The following is an 18933-nucleotide window of genomic DNA, read 5'->3' as shown; positions in this document are numbered from 1 at the left end:
CAACATTAAGATAGCTTATCATATAAGAAAGGAAGACCATCCTTCTCCAGAACAATAGCCTTGATAACTCCTGTAAAGGAATAACAGCTTTGGAAAGAACACTAAATAAATTATATGACAATACCAAGAATTCTAATTAAATATTGCTGCTGTTAAAGTAATTATTTAATTATTAATAAGCACATTTAATCTTCAAACTATGCATACTTACATCCAAGTAAAAAATGTGGTTTTTATTATTAGTAGATCTACAGTTAAAATCGTAACACATCAAAATTATAACTTTCCATTTTGCATAACTTCAAGTATGCGTATGTGATCGTCTCTATGTATATTTATTTAACCCAGTTAAAAAAATAAGCATTCCAACGGGGGCAAAAAAAATCCAGATTCTAAAGGGGATAAACATTAATTTCAATTCTACTGATAAAGGTTTTAGAGTCCAGATCACAAGTTCGTCAGGTTATTTTACAAATCTCATTTGCTCTGTTATTAGATAAATTCATATTTTCTAGCCTAGATGATATTATTTAAGAAACTTCAACAGTCAGAGTAATTATCAGCCACAGCAGTAATGTTATACACTAGGACTGATGGAAGAAAATGCCACAGTCAAGATAAATATAGCACTTTTACCAGGTTCTTTGATAAAGAATATATGTCAATTCTATTTAACTCAAAGTGGCCTTTCTTCTCAAAATCAGGTAACTGATTTTAAACTGGAAGTTTCAAACCAGATGGAGGTATATCATGGAAACAAGGAAACATGATGCTTTACTTTTAAAGGAAGATGAAAGTGAACACTGGAAACCAAAAGATTTTCTTTATCATTTCACCCCATAAAAGAAATTCTAATATTTTAGTCCATATTAAAATTGTCAAGTAGACACAACTGGGTTGAAGAAAAGTCTATCTAAATACTTTTGAAATCTGGCTGATGAAATTCTAGTTATTAAATCCACTCATGATAGACAATTACAGGAGATTTAAGGGTTATTAATTAATAAACACAGTAAATATAATGTGCTAGATAAATCCCATTAACAAAGACTAAGTATTCTAATTTATATTTTAAGAATTCACACTTGAAAGTGGTTTTTCACTTTAATTTCTAATTACTTTTAAAAGAGATTTCTTTTTTTTTTGGTTTTTTTTTTTGTTTTTTCTTTTTGGAGGAAGATTAGCCCTCAGCTAACTACTGCCAGTCCTCCTCTTTTTGCTGAGGAAGCCTGGCTCTGAGCTAACATCCGTGCCCATCTTCCTCTAGTTTATACGTGGGACGCCTACCACAGCATGGCTGCCAAGCAGTGCCATGTCCGCACCCAGGATCCGAACCAGCAAACCCCGGGCCGCCGAGAAGCGGAACGTGTGAACTTAACCGCTGTGCCACCGGGCCGGCCCTAAAAGAGATTTCTTAAAAGTCAAACAGGCACTGTGAAATTCATTAGGAAAGCACATCATCTCACAACTACTTTAATTTCTGTATTAATATAATATTCTCTTACATAGGTATTAGGCAGATAAGTTTAGTCTATATCCTTACCCTGTGAAATATAGAATCTATAGTGTTCATGATAAAAATCTGTACATTTCAAGAACAAAAGAAAACATGGTTTGTTTGGTAAAGGAACAATTATACCTGTCTCAAAATAAATGTAGTAGATTCTCCATTTAACTTCAAGATTCATTTTAGTTAAGTTATATTATTCTTTATTAAAAATAGTAGATATTGGGGCTGCCACCGTGGTGTAGTGGTTAAGTGGTATGTTCTGCTTGGGCAGGCCAGGTTCGTGGGTTTGGATCCTGGGCACGGACCTACACCCTTCATCACCCATGCCGTGGTGGTGACCCACATATAAAGTGGAGGAAGACTGGCACAGATCTTAAGTCAGGGTTAATCTTCCTCAGGCAAAAAAATAAATAAAGGAAGAGGAAGATTGGAAACAGATGTTAGCTTAGGGCTAATCTTATTCAGAAAAAAAAAAAAAAGAAAGTAAGTAGATATTTTCCTTACCCTACTTTTTCACTTAAAAAAAGTAAGTAAAAGGTATACAGCATTGACACACAAAGACTCACAAAAGGAGTGGAGTGCAAGTGACTGTGTTTTACAGTGATTCAAGTAAATGGTTCAAGAAAAATGTATGGTAAAGATCAACAGGCAATACAGGATTGGATTGGATATCTTAGGGAATTATGTTTGGGATCATAAACATCATGGAAACGTGGAAGAACTGACCGATTGCCTGAAGACTAGTTGAAAGAACCTAAGCTGGATCTGTGATGTGAAGAAAATGGAAAAGAAACTGCCGAAATACCATGCACAGAACTTGCTCTTTGGAGACTATGCTCTCACAATCCTGTGCAGTACTAATTTAATCAATGCTACCATTTATAGGAATGTGTCCTTCCTAAAAGGGGTCATTAATATCACATTTCTGAATGTCAGAATTCGGGAATCCCAGGTTAAACACATTGCTCATTTAAGCCAAACACTCTGCTTTCTGATATGATCTACAGGGGATCTCAACTGACAATCTCAGTATAGCCTCAGAATGGCTTCAGCGTTACTTTAATCTCTTTATGTGTTTGGTCTTCTGACCAAGTCAATTTTATACCAATTCAATTTTATTCAATAAATATTTACTGTGGGTTTAATCGTACCTGATGCTGGGACAACTACTGGGGGATACCAATTAGGTAAGACATGATCCTACCTTTACTCTACCCTTCAGAAGCTCACACTCTAGTAGGGAAGGGCAGGGAAGTAAGCAAACGATTACAATAGCAAATTTAGGTCTAGATAGCAGACAGGAGAAAGTGATAAACATTGTGGAGTGACTAGATGGACTGAAGAGAGGCAAAGGTGGCTTCACAGAGAGGATAATGCATCAACTCTATTTTAAAGGATAAACTAGAACTAGGCCGAAGTGGGTGGAAAGCGTTCTAGGCAGAAAGAAGAGCATGTGCAAAGGTTGGTGGTGGGAAATGGGATGGCAGAGCAGTTCAGTACCACTGATTTTAGAACAGAAGTGGTGATAAATGAAAGCAAAGAGGTAGGTAAGAGCCAGATCATAAAGACTTCTTACACCACGCAAAAAAATGTTAGATGTTTATTACTATCAGCACTGGGGAGCCGTTGAAGGTTTCTAAACAAGTTGTGGCAAGATAATATTATCAAGAGTATTCACTTCAGATATAGAATAGAGAACGGAAGATACGAGGGGAAACAGATCAGTTACTACGGCAGGGAGAGCTGGAACTAAGGGAACACTAATGATGGCTAGAGATGCTGAGGAGTCTGACGGCATACTGGATAGGAAGAATCCGGGCAAGAGTCTCTCTCTGCTCCCCTACTTCCATAACACGTACAGAGTAAAATTATCAAAAATAAGAGAAGTGGAGAGAAATAATATTCAAGAAATAAAAGAAAAGAGCTGAGATTTCAGGAGCTTTCCTCTCTAACCAACGTAGAGAATCAGATTCCTAAGTGAATCAAGGATACTGCCTTGAAATAACAGTTGACAGAATCTTACAGGAAAATAATGAATAGGGGAGAGGAGGATGATCAGGTTTTTCTCCTTTACAAACAATATTAATCCTTTAAAATGGTCCAGAAATCTAATTAGGAAAAAACCCAAAAAACTCAGATAATTCTCATGATCAGCCAGATTTTAAATCACTGATTCTGAATCTAACATAAAAAAATGCTGAATAGGGACAAGTTAATATAATGGTTCTAAATGAATTATACCATATACTAGTGGTTCATAATGCCTGACCTATTTGGAACTCAGCTGAGCGCCACGAGGTGAGCCAAATGATCTTCTGAGTAGTAGGGTGGACATCAAGTCTCAGTACTGGAACATACTTGGTAAATGCCAACAAGACGTGGAAAATGGGCAAAAGGGCAACCTGCCCACCAGGAGGAAGAAAGAGGTGCTGGTGGATTGGATCCAGCCACCAGGAGCAAGAGTGAATATTTACTCTTAAAGCAAAAAAGGTATCTTAAAACTACTCAAAGGAAATTTTATGTTTTTTGAATTCTCATTATTCCCATCTAGTTAAATAAAAAGAAATATAATTTGTGGAACACGATTGACTTTCATTTGAAAAATAAAAAGCACTTTATAAACAATAACCATCTTATCATTCCTAAGGAATTTCTGGAAGACTCAGTGAAGATATGCTGCAGCATGATGTGAAAGGTAATATAATTGCAAATTTTATCTGTTGCTTTAAGAAAAAAAAGGAAGGAAGGAAGGGAGAGAGGAAGAGCAAAACTCCTGATAGATCCACAAATAATAATTCTCCACCTGGAGAGCAGCTATCACGTCTTACTCAAGTCCATGAACATGGCACAGCCCAGCCCAAGTGCTGGCATACAGTATGTGCTCAAGAAATGCCTGTCAAATGAATGATGCATTAAAGAATGACTAGAGACAGTTTCCCAACAAGTAAAAGAGAGGAATATTTTCCACAAAAGATAGAAATACATGAAGTACATTGTTCCCAATGCCGGCAATCCACTTAACTTTCAAGTCGCAATAAACCAATGGATAGCAGATCCATAAGGATTATTTTAGGGGAAAAGGTGATTGACTATGCCTGAAAACTTTTGAGAGTGTATCCTGGGGGATACAAAGTGAAATGTCCATTAGTATCATTATTAGACAGAACTAGGCTATTGGCATGAAAGAAGGACATTCCTTAAATGCAAGCCCATCCTCTGGTAGGGTCCTCTTTTGTTTTCCACTAAAGGTTGAAGGTGGAACAACCTTTCAAAACTTTGATAATTAAAGACCTCACCACTTGATTATTTACTCTCTAAGAGAACATGATTACATCCCCCATAAGAAGTCATTGCTTGAACGAAGGAAAAAAATAGGTCACAGGTCACTTCCCCTCCTCAACCAAACCTGGTCACTCTTTGGTTCACAAATTACAAATGTATAACTTTATTTCAAGTCACACTCACACAATCATTTTTTGTGAACTATTTTCCAATAGAGAAACAATTGTGACACAAAACCAAAGTGAAAAATCCTCATCCATATCCAAAGGCATTCAGTGCCTGTTTTAAAAATGGAGCTGGCAAAAAACCAATTGTACATACGGCGCAAATGCATAAAGCTGCAGAAAAACCTTCATAATTAGTCCCTCAGTTAATAAGCAACTGGAAACTTCCTGAAGAACTAAGAGTGAGATCTAGAAGCAATGACCTTTTGTTTATTCGCAGTTTTAAAGAAAACTTTTTTATTATCATGCAATAGATTTTACACCTTTTTTAGTCACAACCGTGTCATGCAAAGAATTGTTATAATCAATCCGTGACTTGCCTGGAGTGTTAACCATATCAGTAAAGTACACTGCTACTAGATTATACATCTCACACACACACTCCACACAAAAGCCTGCTTTAACAGTGCACATTTTTCTTGGTTAATGTACCAGAACATTTTAAAAGAAAGGCAACAACTAATTTTCAGCTGACATATTAAAGCTGGGATCCACTTCATGAAACATTCTTGCTCCCAACTACCTTACCTGAGAGATTAAGACCAAGAAAAAGATTCTCCTCAGCTTCCCCTCATGTTACCAATGAAAAAATGACCATCGGTTTGCAAAATCACAATCATAATGTAACCACGGGCCCTCCAGGACCAGTTCAACTGATCTCATCTCTTATCAACAGCGATTAAGAACTGTCTTTCAGGGGCCAGGCAGGTGGCACAGTGGTTAAGTTCGCATGTTCCACTTTGGCGGCCCGGGGTCACTGGTTCCCATCCTAGCTGCAGACCTACACACTGCTTGTCAAGCCATGCCGTGGCGGGCGGCCCACATATAAAGTAGAGGAAGATGGGCACAGATGTTAGTTTAGGGCCAGTCTTCCTCAGCAACAAAAGGAGGATTAGTGGCAGATGTTAGCTCAGGGCTAATCTTCCTCCAAAAAAAAAAGAGCTGTCTTTCAGAAAATGTGCACAGTCATGTAGCCAGAGTACGCACAGAAGAAGAAATCTTGACCTGAAATGACTGCAGAATCAAAGATTCTCCTCCCTACGGAACCAAAGTATTGGGATGTGACTAGAACTTGAAAGTCAGACTCTTATCAAAAGTAAGGAGTCTGTCATTCAGGAAGACCCAATGTTAAAATTCCTTCTCCACTTTACTATAAATGTTTAGAACTTTACCATAAATGTTTAGAACCTTATTAAAGGTTTAGAACTTTACCATAAATACTTGAAGCCCACCAATCAAAACCTGTCCCGCTAGTGTTTCCATATACCAGTCTGTTCTCTTTAACCTCTTAAATTTCCCCCCAAATCCTACATTGCGGGGACAGATCTGAGGGCACATATCCACTGTCTCCCTGCAGATCAATCTCACAGAAGAAAGCTCATTTCTCTCCCAAAAGCTGATGCCATAATTAATTGGCTTATTTATGTGCATTGGGGAGGAAAACCCCATTTTTGTGCAGTAACAGTAATAGCACTACCTAACCTTTAATAGCTTAACTGCCTTTCACCAAGGATATCAAGCTGCTTTGCCAATGCTAAAAAAGCTATACAGAACCCCAGTGACGTAAAACTATCAACAACTGAGGGTTAATCCTTTAAAAGAAAGACTTGCATCTTTCTTGTACATCATCTTGCTGCCTGGCTGAGGTATAACACAGGCATCAGAACAAGGATATTGCAGTTCAAATATAAAACATATTGTAAGCTTTCAGAAGCAGAATCTTACGCCCCTTTCATGTTCTTAAATACTTTAATCTAAAGCTGAAATACCAACTTTTTTTGCCTTTTACTGAAAACAATGACAAGTGATAGGCCAACAGAAAGCCACACAGACTAGTAATATCAAGTTCAAAGGTAAATCTGAGTTTCTTCATATTCAAATGGGAAAATTTTAAACTAACTTCACATTCAAGTAATAAATATATTCACACAACTAGTCTTATGAGGTAACAATTCATCATTTGCCCAAAAAGACTAGGCTTTGTTTCCAAATTACCAACAAAGTACTTTCTATTTTCTTCCATTTATTGTACGACACTATATGTTATATATGTGTGTGTGCTTTAACAAATATAGATAAAATAGCCCAAACTGCAGGATATGACATTTTCCCAAGTCAATACAGAAATGCTTTATTAGTTTTTCCCCTATAATGAAATGACAAATGTGTAAAATTACCAAAATATAGCACTAACACCACCTCTTTTCCCCATGGAGATTTCAATCAAGGCAGATGAAGTGGCAGAAAGAGGTGAAAGAACATTGCTATCCTTTGCTCTCAGGCATATAATTCCAGCCTGAAGTATAAAACCTATTTCCAACAAACTCCATGAGACTAGGCAAACAATGTTTCAAGTAGGATTTCACTGAGGTACTGAACCCTGAAGTTACATGGTAGTAACAAAAGGTCTTGAAACCTTTTGTCCAGAGGTAATAATCACAGGTTTTTACTGTGTTCCCACTTCACAAAAGGTTCTCCCATACACGTACTACATTCCAGACATTAATCCACATTTAGGAAACGGATAAATGACACCTTGGGTTCTATCATGCTGTCATCTTGGCAATGAAAAATTTTCCATTATTAGTATTCCCTACTGTTTACTAAAGAGGACAGAGACACATCTCAATGGATTAGCCCAATGGTATCTATTCTTTGACCCCACGATACAAAGATAAAAGAACAGTTCTGCAGGTTAAGTCAAGATACTCAGATTTCAGCAAAAGCATCAACTCTACCGCTTTCCTGTCTCTTTTTATCTTATGTAACAAATGAACTGGCTCTGTTGGGTTGAAAACAGACTCCATGCAAAGTCATTTCTAATTTCAAAGTCTTAAAGTTAATGTTTTTCATGTTTTAAGTAGCTATGAAAATATTAAATTTTCTGCCCAAGAACTCATGCTCAATAAGTGATTCTTATTTTTGTGTAGTTATAAAGACAAAAACTGAACTTATAAGGATAGAATCAAGTAAGCAGAGGTCTCAAACACCAAACACATAGCTAGGAGATTACTCCAACAGGTGAAGCCATCCACTGCTATGTCACATATTTCTTTCTTTCCTCATAGATAGGGCGGATATCTCTTAAATCATACACAACAAACTGACCAAGGCAATTGCCTATGGGAAGGGAAGCTGAGGGAGGGTTGGAGGGGGAAATTATTTGCTGCTGTAAATACCCTTTTGTACTATTTAAATGTTTTATCACGTCTATGGATCACCTTCTAAAAAACTGCAATCTTTTGTTTGTCAAAAATTATTACAATAAGTTACATATACCTTTATTACTATGAAAGGGAGGGAAGGAAACAAGAAGAGAGACCTTCATACTGAACGAGTGAAGGTGAACACCTTGAATCAGCATGTCGCCCTTGACAAGCAAAGGGCGAACATCAAAGCAAGGATCTGAGAAGTGCCATGGTGTTCTCTGTAGGACTCTAAGACTGTTTACCAAATTCTTACTTTCAAGTCGGATAGGCCCATCATTCCTTATTTCTTTTATATGCATAGAGTTAAATAATACTATTCATAGAATCTGATATTTAAGGAGGAAGTTTCTAATGAAATCAAGATTCTTTTTCTAGATGAAGTTTCATCATAAATAAACCCACCTAAATTATCTTTAACAACAAGGAAGGAGTATCCATTGGTAGATTTTATGATATTTTTTTCCTGGTAAATACTTAATACTGAAATTGCCTGTCTTCTACATATCACTGAAGAAAAGAACAAAACTGAGAAGGAGGGAGGAGGAGAAAGAGAGGAAGAGTAAAATAGGGGTTGGAGAGAGACAAGAAGAAGGAGGGTAAGAAAGGAGAGGAGAAATAAAAAGAAAACCTGGTAATATGATCTCTGCAGGACTACAAATCACAATTCAGTCAAAAGAAAAATTTTGCCAAGTGCTTGTTACATCCATCCCAGGTGCTTAAGGACACAAACATGAATCAGAAACAGCTACTTTCCTCAAGGAGTTCACAACCTGGTGGAAGTCAGATACAAATTATGAAATATCAATTACACTACATGTAGTAACAGTTATGATTCAGTATGAGGGTTTGGAATAGATCAAGAAGAGACAACATCTGGTGTAGCCAGGAGTTTAAAAAGGGCAGCCAAACTGAGCCATCCTAAAAATTAAGGAAGAGTTGTTGGGTGATGAAGGAAGGGAAAGACATTTGAAGCAGAACAAAGAGCATGAGCAAAGGAACAGCAGTATGAAACAGCACACTGTATTGAGGAAACACAAATATAATTTTATATGGCTGGAGCACATGGTACAGAGGAGAACAGAGTAAAAGTGAAAAGGGAGGTTACCGTGGAAGGAGGAATAGTGGGAAATTAAGCTAAAAGAGTGGGTAAGGTCAGTTTTCTCAAACTGTAAAAGAATTCATTTTAAAAGTAAATTAATTGTATAAATATTCACTGAGGTGAAGGTTGGTGGTAGTATTTTAACTTAGAAAAACAAATTTCTTCAGAACACAAATATACTAACTATTGGTATATAAACGGTTAGTACTATTTACCAATTACCCTTATCTATTAATTATATCAGTTCCAGTGTGCTGTCTACATGGAAACAGTTTGTTAGACTCATTTTGGTTTACATGAACTCGAAAACAGTACATCTGTATATATCATCAAATGCTATATAATTCACAGTTGTCATTAATTCAGGTTATCTACCCAACAAACAAACTAGTAATGTTTAATCACACAACTAATACATGGGCACATTTGCTTTTATAAAATCAGGTATGCATATACATAGAGTGTGCAAACCAAAGTCCCAGTAATATTTATATTTAGCAATATTTTAACAGTCCAAGAACCCATGAGATTCAGTGTTAAGACTGTGCTGCCACCTTTTATGCCCACTTTGTAAAGTTTTCTAAATGTTACCTAAACAATTTTATTCACAAAATATTAACAGCACATGTACTAAAATAGTTAAGTTTGCCTTACTAAAAACTATCGGCCTATTTTATACATACATACACACACACATAACACAGAGCCTATTATTTGTTCTCTTTGTGATACACTGTAGCTTTATATACCACTACCCTAGAAACATCTTAATTCCACGTGTCACTTGTGTAAGAGAGTAAAACAGAGCAGCAGACAAAGAATCAGAAGACGGACTCTTGGCCTACTTATAAAACAAACTAAAATTTACCTTAAAGTCATTTCATTTCTGGGCCTCACTTTTTTTCATCTGCGAGAATCATAACTTTTTCCTAAATATATGACATTTTATTTTATAGTAAATAACTTTTTCCTAAATTTATAAATATTTACCTTATTAATTTTTGTAAAAGTTAGTACATACTCTTTGAAGGAATTAATGTGATAAAAAAAAATTATGAAGGAAAAAACCTTCAAATACTACCACACAGAAATGGCTGTCATTTACATTAAGTTAATGTAATTCTAGCCATTTTGATGCATATGTGGAGATAGATTTCTTAAAAAAAGCTTTTATATAAATTGGATGATATTATTTGTGCTTTTAAAATAGAATACATTTAATTTTGCTTGAATTTAACAGAACACAACTTCAGTGGAAATACATGAATTTCTTAACTCCAAATGGGTATTTCCTAAAAGATCAAAGGTTAAAAAATTGTGAAAAAAATTAGTAGACTGAAGTAATCATCTTTATAGGTACATTTTTAATTTTAGATGTTACTAACTGAAAACGTGAGAATACTGGTAGTTCCTCCAAACTCCAACTTTTGCTGGCATATTATTTTTCACAGTCAAACGCTGTAACAAATATATTAGATTCCATAATCATAAACAGCCTAAATGTCTAGCATTTCATATTAAATAGAGGCAATGCCAATTTTATCAATTTGTTTTATATTTCATAATGGATTTCATAAATAAGTGCAATTTTTCAAGAGGAACTCATGGGTATTTGGGAAGGTCTTCCTGTTGAATTTATGCTTGAATGGTATCTTGGCTAGAAATAATATTCCTGGACCACATTTTCTGTATTTCCAAGTACAGAGAGATTGCTCCACTGGTCCCCAGCATTGACTCTCCCTGGGAAAACGTTTGCTAACAGCCTGATCTTCCCCGCTTTGAAATGATTTGCCCTTCTTTCTGAACACCTGAAGAAATGCCAAAGTTCTATTAATCTAGATAAGTCAAGCAGTCAAAATTCCTGGGACCCAAAATATTATTTTGACTTGAGAATTCAACTGTTTATTCTTTTCAAAGTTCTTTATTGTACCTTTGAATAATTTTTCTTCCACATTTTCCATTCTCTACTTCATGCAATTATCTTAAGGCTGGATATTTGCTGGTCCTCTATATCCATAGTCTCCATTTTAATTTCTTGCTTTTACATCTGCATTCTCTGTGATTATATCAAGCATTTCTTCAATGTCAGTAATTTAATTTTTAACTATTGTTTCTAACCCTTGCTATTTCTATTTTATTTACTTTTTCAGTAACTATGTTTCAAGATACCATGCAGCAAGTCTCTTTCTCAGGCAAGGCAGCCTGACTTCCATATGCTGAGTCCTGTCAGCTATCAGGAAATCAGAAGCCATTATTTCTGAAGGAAACTATGGTAACTAGACATACCACTCCTGAATCTTCACTGAGGAGTAGACATGCCACTCCTCAATCTTCACTGTTGCCTAATAACTTAAGAAAAATCCCTTTAATTAATTTTACTTTTTTTTTTTGCTCCTTGTCCAAAGTTATAACAAAAGATACAAGTAATCATACTTGTATCGAAAGAGAGAACAGCTTAAAATATCCATATTTTTACAAGTGCCTGTTAATGTTATTCCCTATTATTTCATATTATATATAGCCAGAACTTCACCCCATCATTTCAAATCAATCATTATTCAGGTTAGGGAACCAGAAAATTGAGAGACAGAAGGGGGGGAGGGGGGGAGAGAGAGAGAGAGGGAGAGAGAGAGAGAATATCCTAACAGTTGAGTTGGGAAGCAAATGAAACAGAAGTGATTTAAATAAATTAATTTAATCAAGAAATGTATGAACAATTAGGAATATCTATTAAAACAATTAAATACTTAGTTTACATATATGCCCAAATTGTAATATGTTACTATGCAATGGTGACATTAAAAGATGTAAAATAACAAAGTTGTTGTGAAGTTTTGAGGCTTGGGTTCTAGTCTGGGCTCGGCTATGCACCTTGGGGGAAATAGCCAGTAAGCCATCTAACATTCCATTTCTTCAGAGTAAAAATGGAAGATCTAATGGAGATAATCCTTAAAGTCCTTCTCAGTTCTTAACTTCTATGAACATGTAAGTAATTTATGTTACAAGGTATATTAGCGAGCCTACAAGATGGCTCCTGATGAGTATCACTTCTGGTCTACGCTCTCTTGTATAGTCCCTTCCCACGGTGAACAGAGATGACCTGTGCAGTAACTAATACGATACTGCATAATGATGAAACGAGACTTCTGACGCTAGGTCATGTAAGACAGGGAAGCTTCTGACTTACCCTCTTGAATCACTAATTCTGGGGGCAGCCAGATGTCATGTCATTAGGCACCCAAATAAAACTCTAGGGCAATAATTTCTTACACAGAATTAGATAATTAATGAAGAAGGCCAATGAAACAATACATGCTTTCAGTAGCTTATTCTCTTTTCTTTCCTACAAAATTTAACCTACTTCTCAAATGAGCACTGTTCAAAGAGATAGTGAGGAATCAACAAGACATATACTTACAGGTATGTAAGATGAAGAATGCTATCTCTAACTACAAAACGGAATTTCTCTCCATGTAAACCTAACAGTTTGGTATATGGATTCAATTCATGACCTTTTCTGTGACATTATCTTCTTTGACATCAACAAGGCCAACTGACTCAAGTACTATAAGTATCGTGACTGTAGTGTTACAAATGGCCTGAATTAAAAGTCTAACATGTCATTCTAACAGTTGCTTGAGAAGTAAACTTTGGTAATTACTTTTGTAAGAAATGGTATTGGATTGTTCCGTATTCTGAAAGTTACCATGTACTTACGCGAGAATGAACTAAATACATAAATGTGGTTTACAGAAACTGTCAAGAGAGGCGCTTTACACCTCAGATGATGGATATCACTGTGTGCATATGTCTGTGCTTTAACAAATTCTAAAGATCACTTGTCAAAGAATTTTCCGTTTGTCTTCTCTGATGGAAAAAAGAGTGCCTTAATGCTCGTTCTCATTTCAAAGATGAGGAGGGCTGTTAATAATAAAGGGATATTCTCTGTAAAATGTATACTGCACCTAAGCCATAACCCTTACTAACTGACCTTGCTGCTGCATTCTGTAAATACCAACATCTTTACCAGCCAGAGGAATAGTCACATAGTCACTGCTCACATGATTGCAGTTAAGATTTGTAGTTAACTGTATGATCCCTAAAACCACAACTCTGCCTTTAACTGCAGGCAGGGCAGCCTGTGTTATCAACTTGGTGGAATTATATTTGCCCTTTATGAAGAAGGTAATGCATCGTTTAATCATTCACAAACTAACTAAATTTTTGAGGTTCAATGCAGAAGAAAAAGTGCTACAATAGCATTTTTACTCCAGCCTCCAAATTCCCATTTTCTTTATGTATTCTGATTTCCTTTACATAAATATCCAATTAACAAATTTTTTGACAGTCATTTTGATATGAATTCTTTCCTCAATAAACTTTAGTATGATCATAATGCATATAATATATCAGGCTATAAGTATGTAACATCCAAAGGGTTCCAAAACGCCATCTAAGTGGATTGATAATCCATTCAAAAACAAAAAAAACATTTCCTAACACTTTAAATGTAAACTTTGCAAAATGAATCAGTATCTCCTTTTCCACTGTCCTAATATGTTGCTTACCTTCTATTTCAATCACACCTAAAACTTAGACATTTATCTTTATTCTGATCTATAAATTCTTCCTTCTTTCCTTTCTTTATTTTGGTGGGGAAGACTGGCCCTGAGCTAAACATCTGTGCCAATCTTCCTCTATTTTGTATGTGGGATGCCTGCTGCCACAGGATGACTTGTGAACAGTGTGTAGGTCCACGGCTTGGATCTGAACCTGCGAATTCCAGGCTGCCAAAGCAGAGTGTACAAACTTAACCACTACACCACCAGGCAGGCCTCTATTAGCTCTCTTTTAAAGTCTTGCATAAAATGATCAATTGTCAATAGAAAGCTTTATTCCAGGCTTTATTCCTTCCAGGAATGTGAGCCACATATCCTTCCGCAAATTTTCTTTACGTTCATTGTACATACAATCAATAGCAATATATGAGCTAATGAAATAATTTTCTCCATGTTCTGTGATTTTGTCACTTTCAGACCTGTTGTAGCAAAATCTGAAAACTGTTTCATGATACTTAACCACAGCACATCATTGTAATGAATTCAATCATTAAGGTCTCTTTTCAATTTGCCATCTTATTAAAGAAATCACCATTTGCTGTTATTTTCTTAATATTTCTGAACAAACGGGATAATTCTTTATTATTTGTTAAAAAACAGTCTCCAATCAATCCTTTTAGAATGCTGGAAAAGTCCTTGAAGGAATTTTACTCCAGTGCTGCATGCGTATTTGAGTATAACTAATGATTTATTCTCTACCATCACAAGGGAAAAGACCTTCAACTTCAGGCCTTCAACAGCTTATGCATTAACTTATGCAATGAATATACAAAATGTAACCAACACTATCTTAATGACTAATAAGAATCAATGACAGTGCCTGCATATGACCTATACTCATGAGTTTACTATTCTACTTTCAGATAGATAAAGCAGACAGGAACAGCAGGAGCACTGCACCTAACACCTCTCCAGGCCTATCTCTTGATCTTTCCTTACTTTTGAAGGAAATGAGGCAATGAGGCAGTTCAGAAATTCTACAGCCCTTAGTTATTAACTAAAGAGTTTTACAATTTTAAACAATCATTCAAGTTTTGAATCTGATACATACATATACATGTATATGTACAGTCATGGGTCACTTAATGACAGGGATATGTTCTTAGAAATGCGTCAACAGGCAATTTTGTCATTGTGTGAACATCATAGAGTGTACTTATACAAACCTAGATGGGATAGCCTACTACACATCTAGGCTATATGGTACTAATCTTATGGGAACACCATTATATATGCAGTCCGTCATTGACCGAAACATCGTTATGTGGCACATGCCTATACATATCTATTTAAGCATACAAAAGAGGTTTCACAGTACAACCCAGGGTGTACTGTATCGATGATGCTCCTTACCCTACTCAGGCGAGATATGTAATTCCCATAGTTATGCTTCAACTTAATATCTATCCCATTATTGTCTCTAATGTTAATTCTAACTCATATGTACGTACCCTCAAATTGCATTAAATCTAAGTGTATCATTAGCTCTTTCAAGAATGACTAATATTTCATATAGGCTATCTGCAATGTCTAATGCATGTCTTAATTATATGCTTTTTGAGAACAGGGGAAGGTCAAAGTAATTTTCTTGGCATAGCCTCATATGCTATTAGGAATTTAAGAAGTGCACTTTGATGAAGAGAAAACTTACATGCCTAAATTCTAAGTTTAAAACTACTTTATTCTGTGATATTAAGCAGGTTGCTTAATATTTATGTGACCAACTATAAAATGTTAGTGATGACTGTCCTTCTGCCCAGGAAGATTAAGTCAAGCAATTAATATTTGGGAGGTAGCCACTTTATGGTGATATATACATATTCTCTACTATACTAGCTCCATTGCCTATTAGGAACTCACAGATGTTCATGTGTTACTTAATGTAATCATCACATCAGCCCAAATGACTTACGCATTAAGTAGATAACCACCAGCCACTTTCTTTTAGTACCAACTCCTGCCACCATCTATAGAGCAGCCGTGTTTGTACCATGTAACCCTCCCTTCCCCTCCCATAATTGAATGGACAGGGTGCAAACACCTGATACAAGCTAGACTCATCAGTTTCTTCTTCCTGGAAATTTAGAATATAAACTGAGAGCCACTAGTTAGTCTCAGTGAGTCACTCAAACTGAAGTTACGTAAATTTAGTAGCTGTGGGGCTCCCATGTTTGGCTATGTGCACAGTAAAGCAATGAAAGCTGATCTGCAGAGAGAGAGGAAGCAGAGTAAGGTAGACGTACAAAGAGAATCAGAAATGAGAGATGAGTGAAGGAGAAAATAAATAAGGAAAAGACAGACAGATGAGACAGAGAAAGACAGAGACAAAGAGAAAGACAGACAGAAATTAAAGGTCTAGGTTTCTACCAACTTTCTAACTCTGTTTCTAGCTTCTTATGGGGGCTGACTTGCCTCTTGCCCTTGAGTTCCAAAAGACATCCTTTTATTCCTACAAAATAATCCCATTTTATGGTTAGGTCATTTCTGTAACCTGAAACCAAAAAAAATGTTGACCAAAAAGTTTAATTTCTTGGTTTATAAATGAAGAAACTAAGGCTCAGAGAGAATAAGCAACTTACCTAGCTAATAATTAAATATCAGAGATAGAATATAAATTCAGATTTCTCTGACTACAAAGCCTAAGTGTACAAATGAATAAATGAATGAAGTTTGACAAACCAGTATGCCAAATGCAAACATATACAAACTAAAGAGTTAAGTAATGAGAAGATGTAAAAGAAGAGCCTAAAGCAAAATAAACTATAATTTTCACTTGAAGTTAAATAAAGGTTACATAACTTGTGAAAGTACCTAGATCTTGGCACACAGGATGCATTAAAATATTAGAACTTAACTCTGAATTTGCATGTCTTCAATCTCTTGACTTACTTTCTCTGCTGCTTCTTTAATTGTTACCACCCTAACCTGTCATCTTGCCACCTTTGTTCCATTTTTTTGATGTTCCTAATAAGCAAATACCAACAGTGATAGATGGCAATTCACTTTCTTTAATCTTAAAATAAGGAGTTTCAAGGTTTGGTATTAAGAAATAAACAAAGACTCTTAGCTGCCTAATTCAGACCTAATTCAAAAAGACTAAAGGAAATAAATGTGAAACACTGTCTTCCTAAACATCTGCCTACTCTACACAACAAAGATGAGACTCTCAATACCTAAATAAGGGGCTGGAAAGAGACAACAATCTCTACGTGCTCTCTGATTAATCATTAAAAACCAAGTTAGCAATCCAAATAAATTCAACATCACTTATGTTGTCTAGAGTCTATAAGTTACATATCAGAGCTTTACTGGGTCTTCCTGTTGGTTATGAATAGCAGGGTATATTTTTATATTTTATCACAGTGATAACTATCATAGTTACCTAACCCACAAAAAATACTATATCTAATATCTTCCACAATGACATAAGAATGCAAAATTTCAGAGGAAACTACTATATAATTATTGATGAGAACTCTCTATCTAGATCCCCCCAAAAAAACACAATGCAATGGGACCCACAACCCAAAATGGAACCCAAATGTGCATAAGGAATATCTTGACCAATGGGGTAAAAGGCAGATCAACAAATCTTTAAAAGAAAGATGGCTTCTAAGGATGTTAAGCTTTAATTATAAAATGACTAAATCTACAGATAAATATGTCCATTTTATGATTTATACAAAATATAGTCCTAAATTCCAATTCATTTATGCAATAATATTCACTATGTCCAAGCCACTGAGCTAAGTAATGTGTGGGACCAAAGATATAATAGGCATGGAATCAGCACATATAAGATGAAAATTATCAGCTGAGAATACAGGAATGATTTTTAGTCAGATACAAATGCTCCCCAAATGAATCAGGTTTGTTTGTTGGTTCATTCATTCATTCATTCATTTGATGGACATTTTATTAAAGGTACCAGGTTCTGAGCTAGGCACCATAATACAAAGATGAATAAGATATGGTCCACTCCCTCCAAATAATTTATTTCAGATTCGGTTAGAGACAACTGTATAAAAAATTACCCCCCTATGGTAAGTACAATGACAGGAGTTAGCCACAGTGCTAAGAAAACACACAGAAATGGTACCTAATCCAGGTAAGTGGTATCACGAAAGGATTCTCAGTGGAGGACAATAGCAAAACATGCAAAGGCACAGAGGCAGGAAGCATAGTGCATTTGAAGAACTCTGAACTGCTCAATAAAGTAGAAGTTTAGTATGCAAATTAGGAAGTATTAAGTGTAAAGATCAGTGAGATAAGCAGAAATCATAAAATACCAACATTACTATAAATTTACCTAAAAATAATGTAGTAAAAATATTTTACATCAAACTATTTCAGAACGGCATAGAATTTCCAAAAAAACCCATATAAATTTAAAATGAAAGAAATCATGTGAGTTCATCATAAATAGAATATGGGAATACAACCACAACTGGGTATTCATGATCTTAAACATTACTTTAATTGGGTAGAAGAAAAAAATCTCCTTACACTCACCATACTGACATTATGCTCCTTTCAAGCTATGCTTCTGTGGGGGAAAGCGCTCTCAAGTACATTGTTCTATCTTATATTCCTCAAAGGCAGATTCAACACCAGGACTTACAGTTACAGCAACAAGAATTCTAATGGTCTCGGCCAGATGTAACAGACAAAATAAGATGTATCCTGCCAAGACTGAGAAAATTAAAATACGTCAAAATGTCAATACATAGCTTTCTTAACCACATTTTTATGTAAATATACAAAAGTCCTGTTTGAAAACAGGGAAGTCATAAATAAACATATCCTTGCTGATTTGGCAATAATGGCATCATTCAAGGAAGGAAAAATGAGTAGAAGAAAAAAGGTAAAAATGGTTGACATCTATTAATAACAAAACATACCAAGTCACATATCACACACAGATGAATTATGGAAAAAGATCCAAATAGGTTTTAACTTGAAAATAAGTCTAGAACGGAGAAACTAAAAT

The 18933-nt window shown here is 35.5% G+C and overlaps 1 protein-coding gene across 6 annotated transcripts in view; it reads right to left on the bottom strand.

Moving 5' to 3' along the window:
* The window catches only part of FUT8 (fucosyltransferase 8), a 275062-nt gene that overhangs the window by 108205 nt on the left and 147924 nt on the right, over positions 1-18933 (bottom strand). The window contains exon 1 of one of the 6 annotated variants that reach the window (XM_070594013.1): positions 18456-18635. The exons of the other annotated variants lie outside the window; for them this stretch is intronic. Within the exon in view, the coding sequence (XP_070450114.1) occupies positions 18456-18466 (11 nt within the window). The 5' untranslated portion in view covers positions 18467-18635. Of the gene's footprint in view, positions 1-18455; positions 18636-18933 lie in introns of those variants that run through there. 6 annotated transcript variants of the gene reach the window in all.

This window comes from Equus przewalskii, chromosome 25, assembly GCF_037783145.1.
Source record: "Equus przewalskii isolate Varuska chromosome 25, EquPr2, whole genome shotgun sequence".
Taxonomy (NCBI): Eukaryota; Metazoa; Chordata; class Mammalia; order Perissodactyla; family Equidae; genus Equus; species Equus przewalskii.
This window is presented reverse-complemented; position numbering and strand designations above follow the sequence as displayed.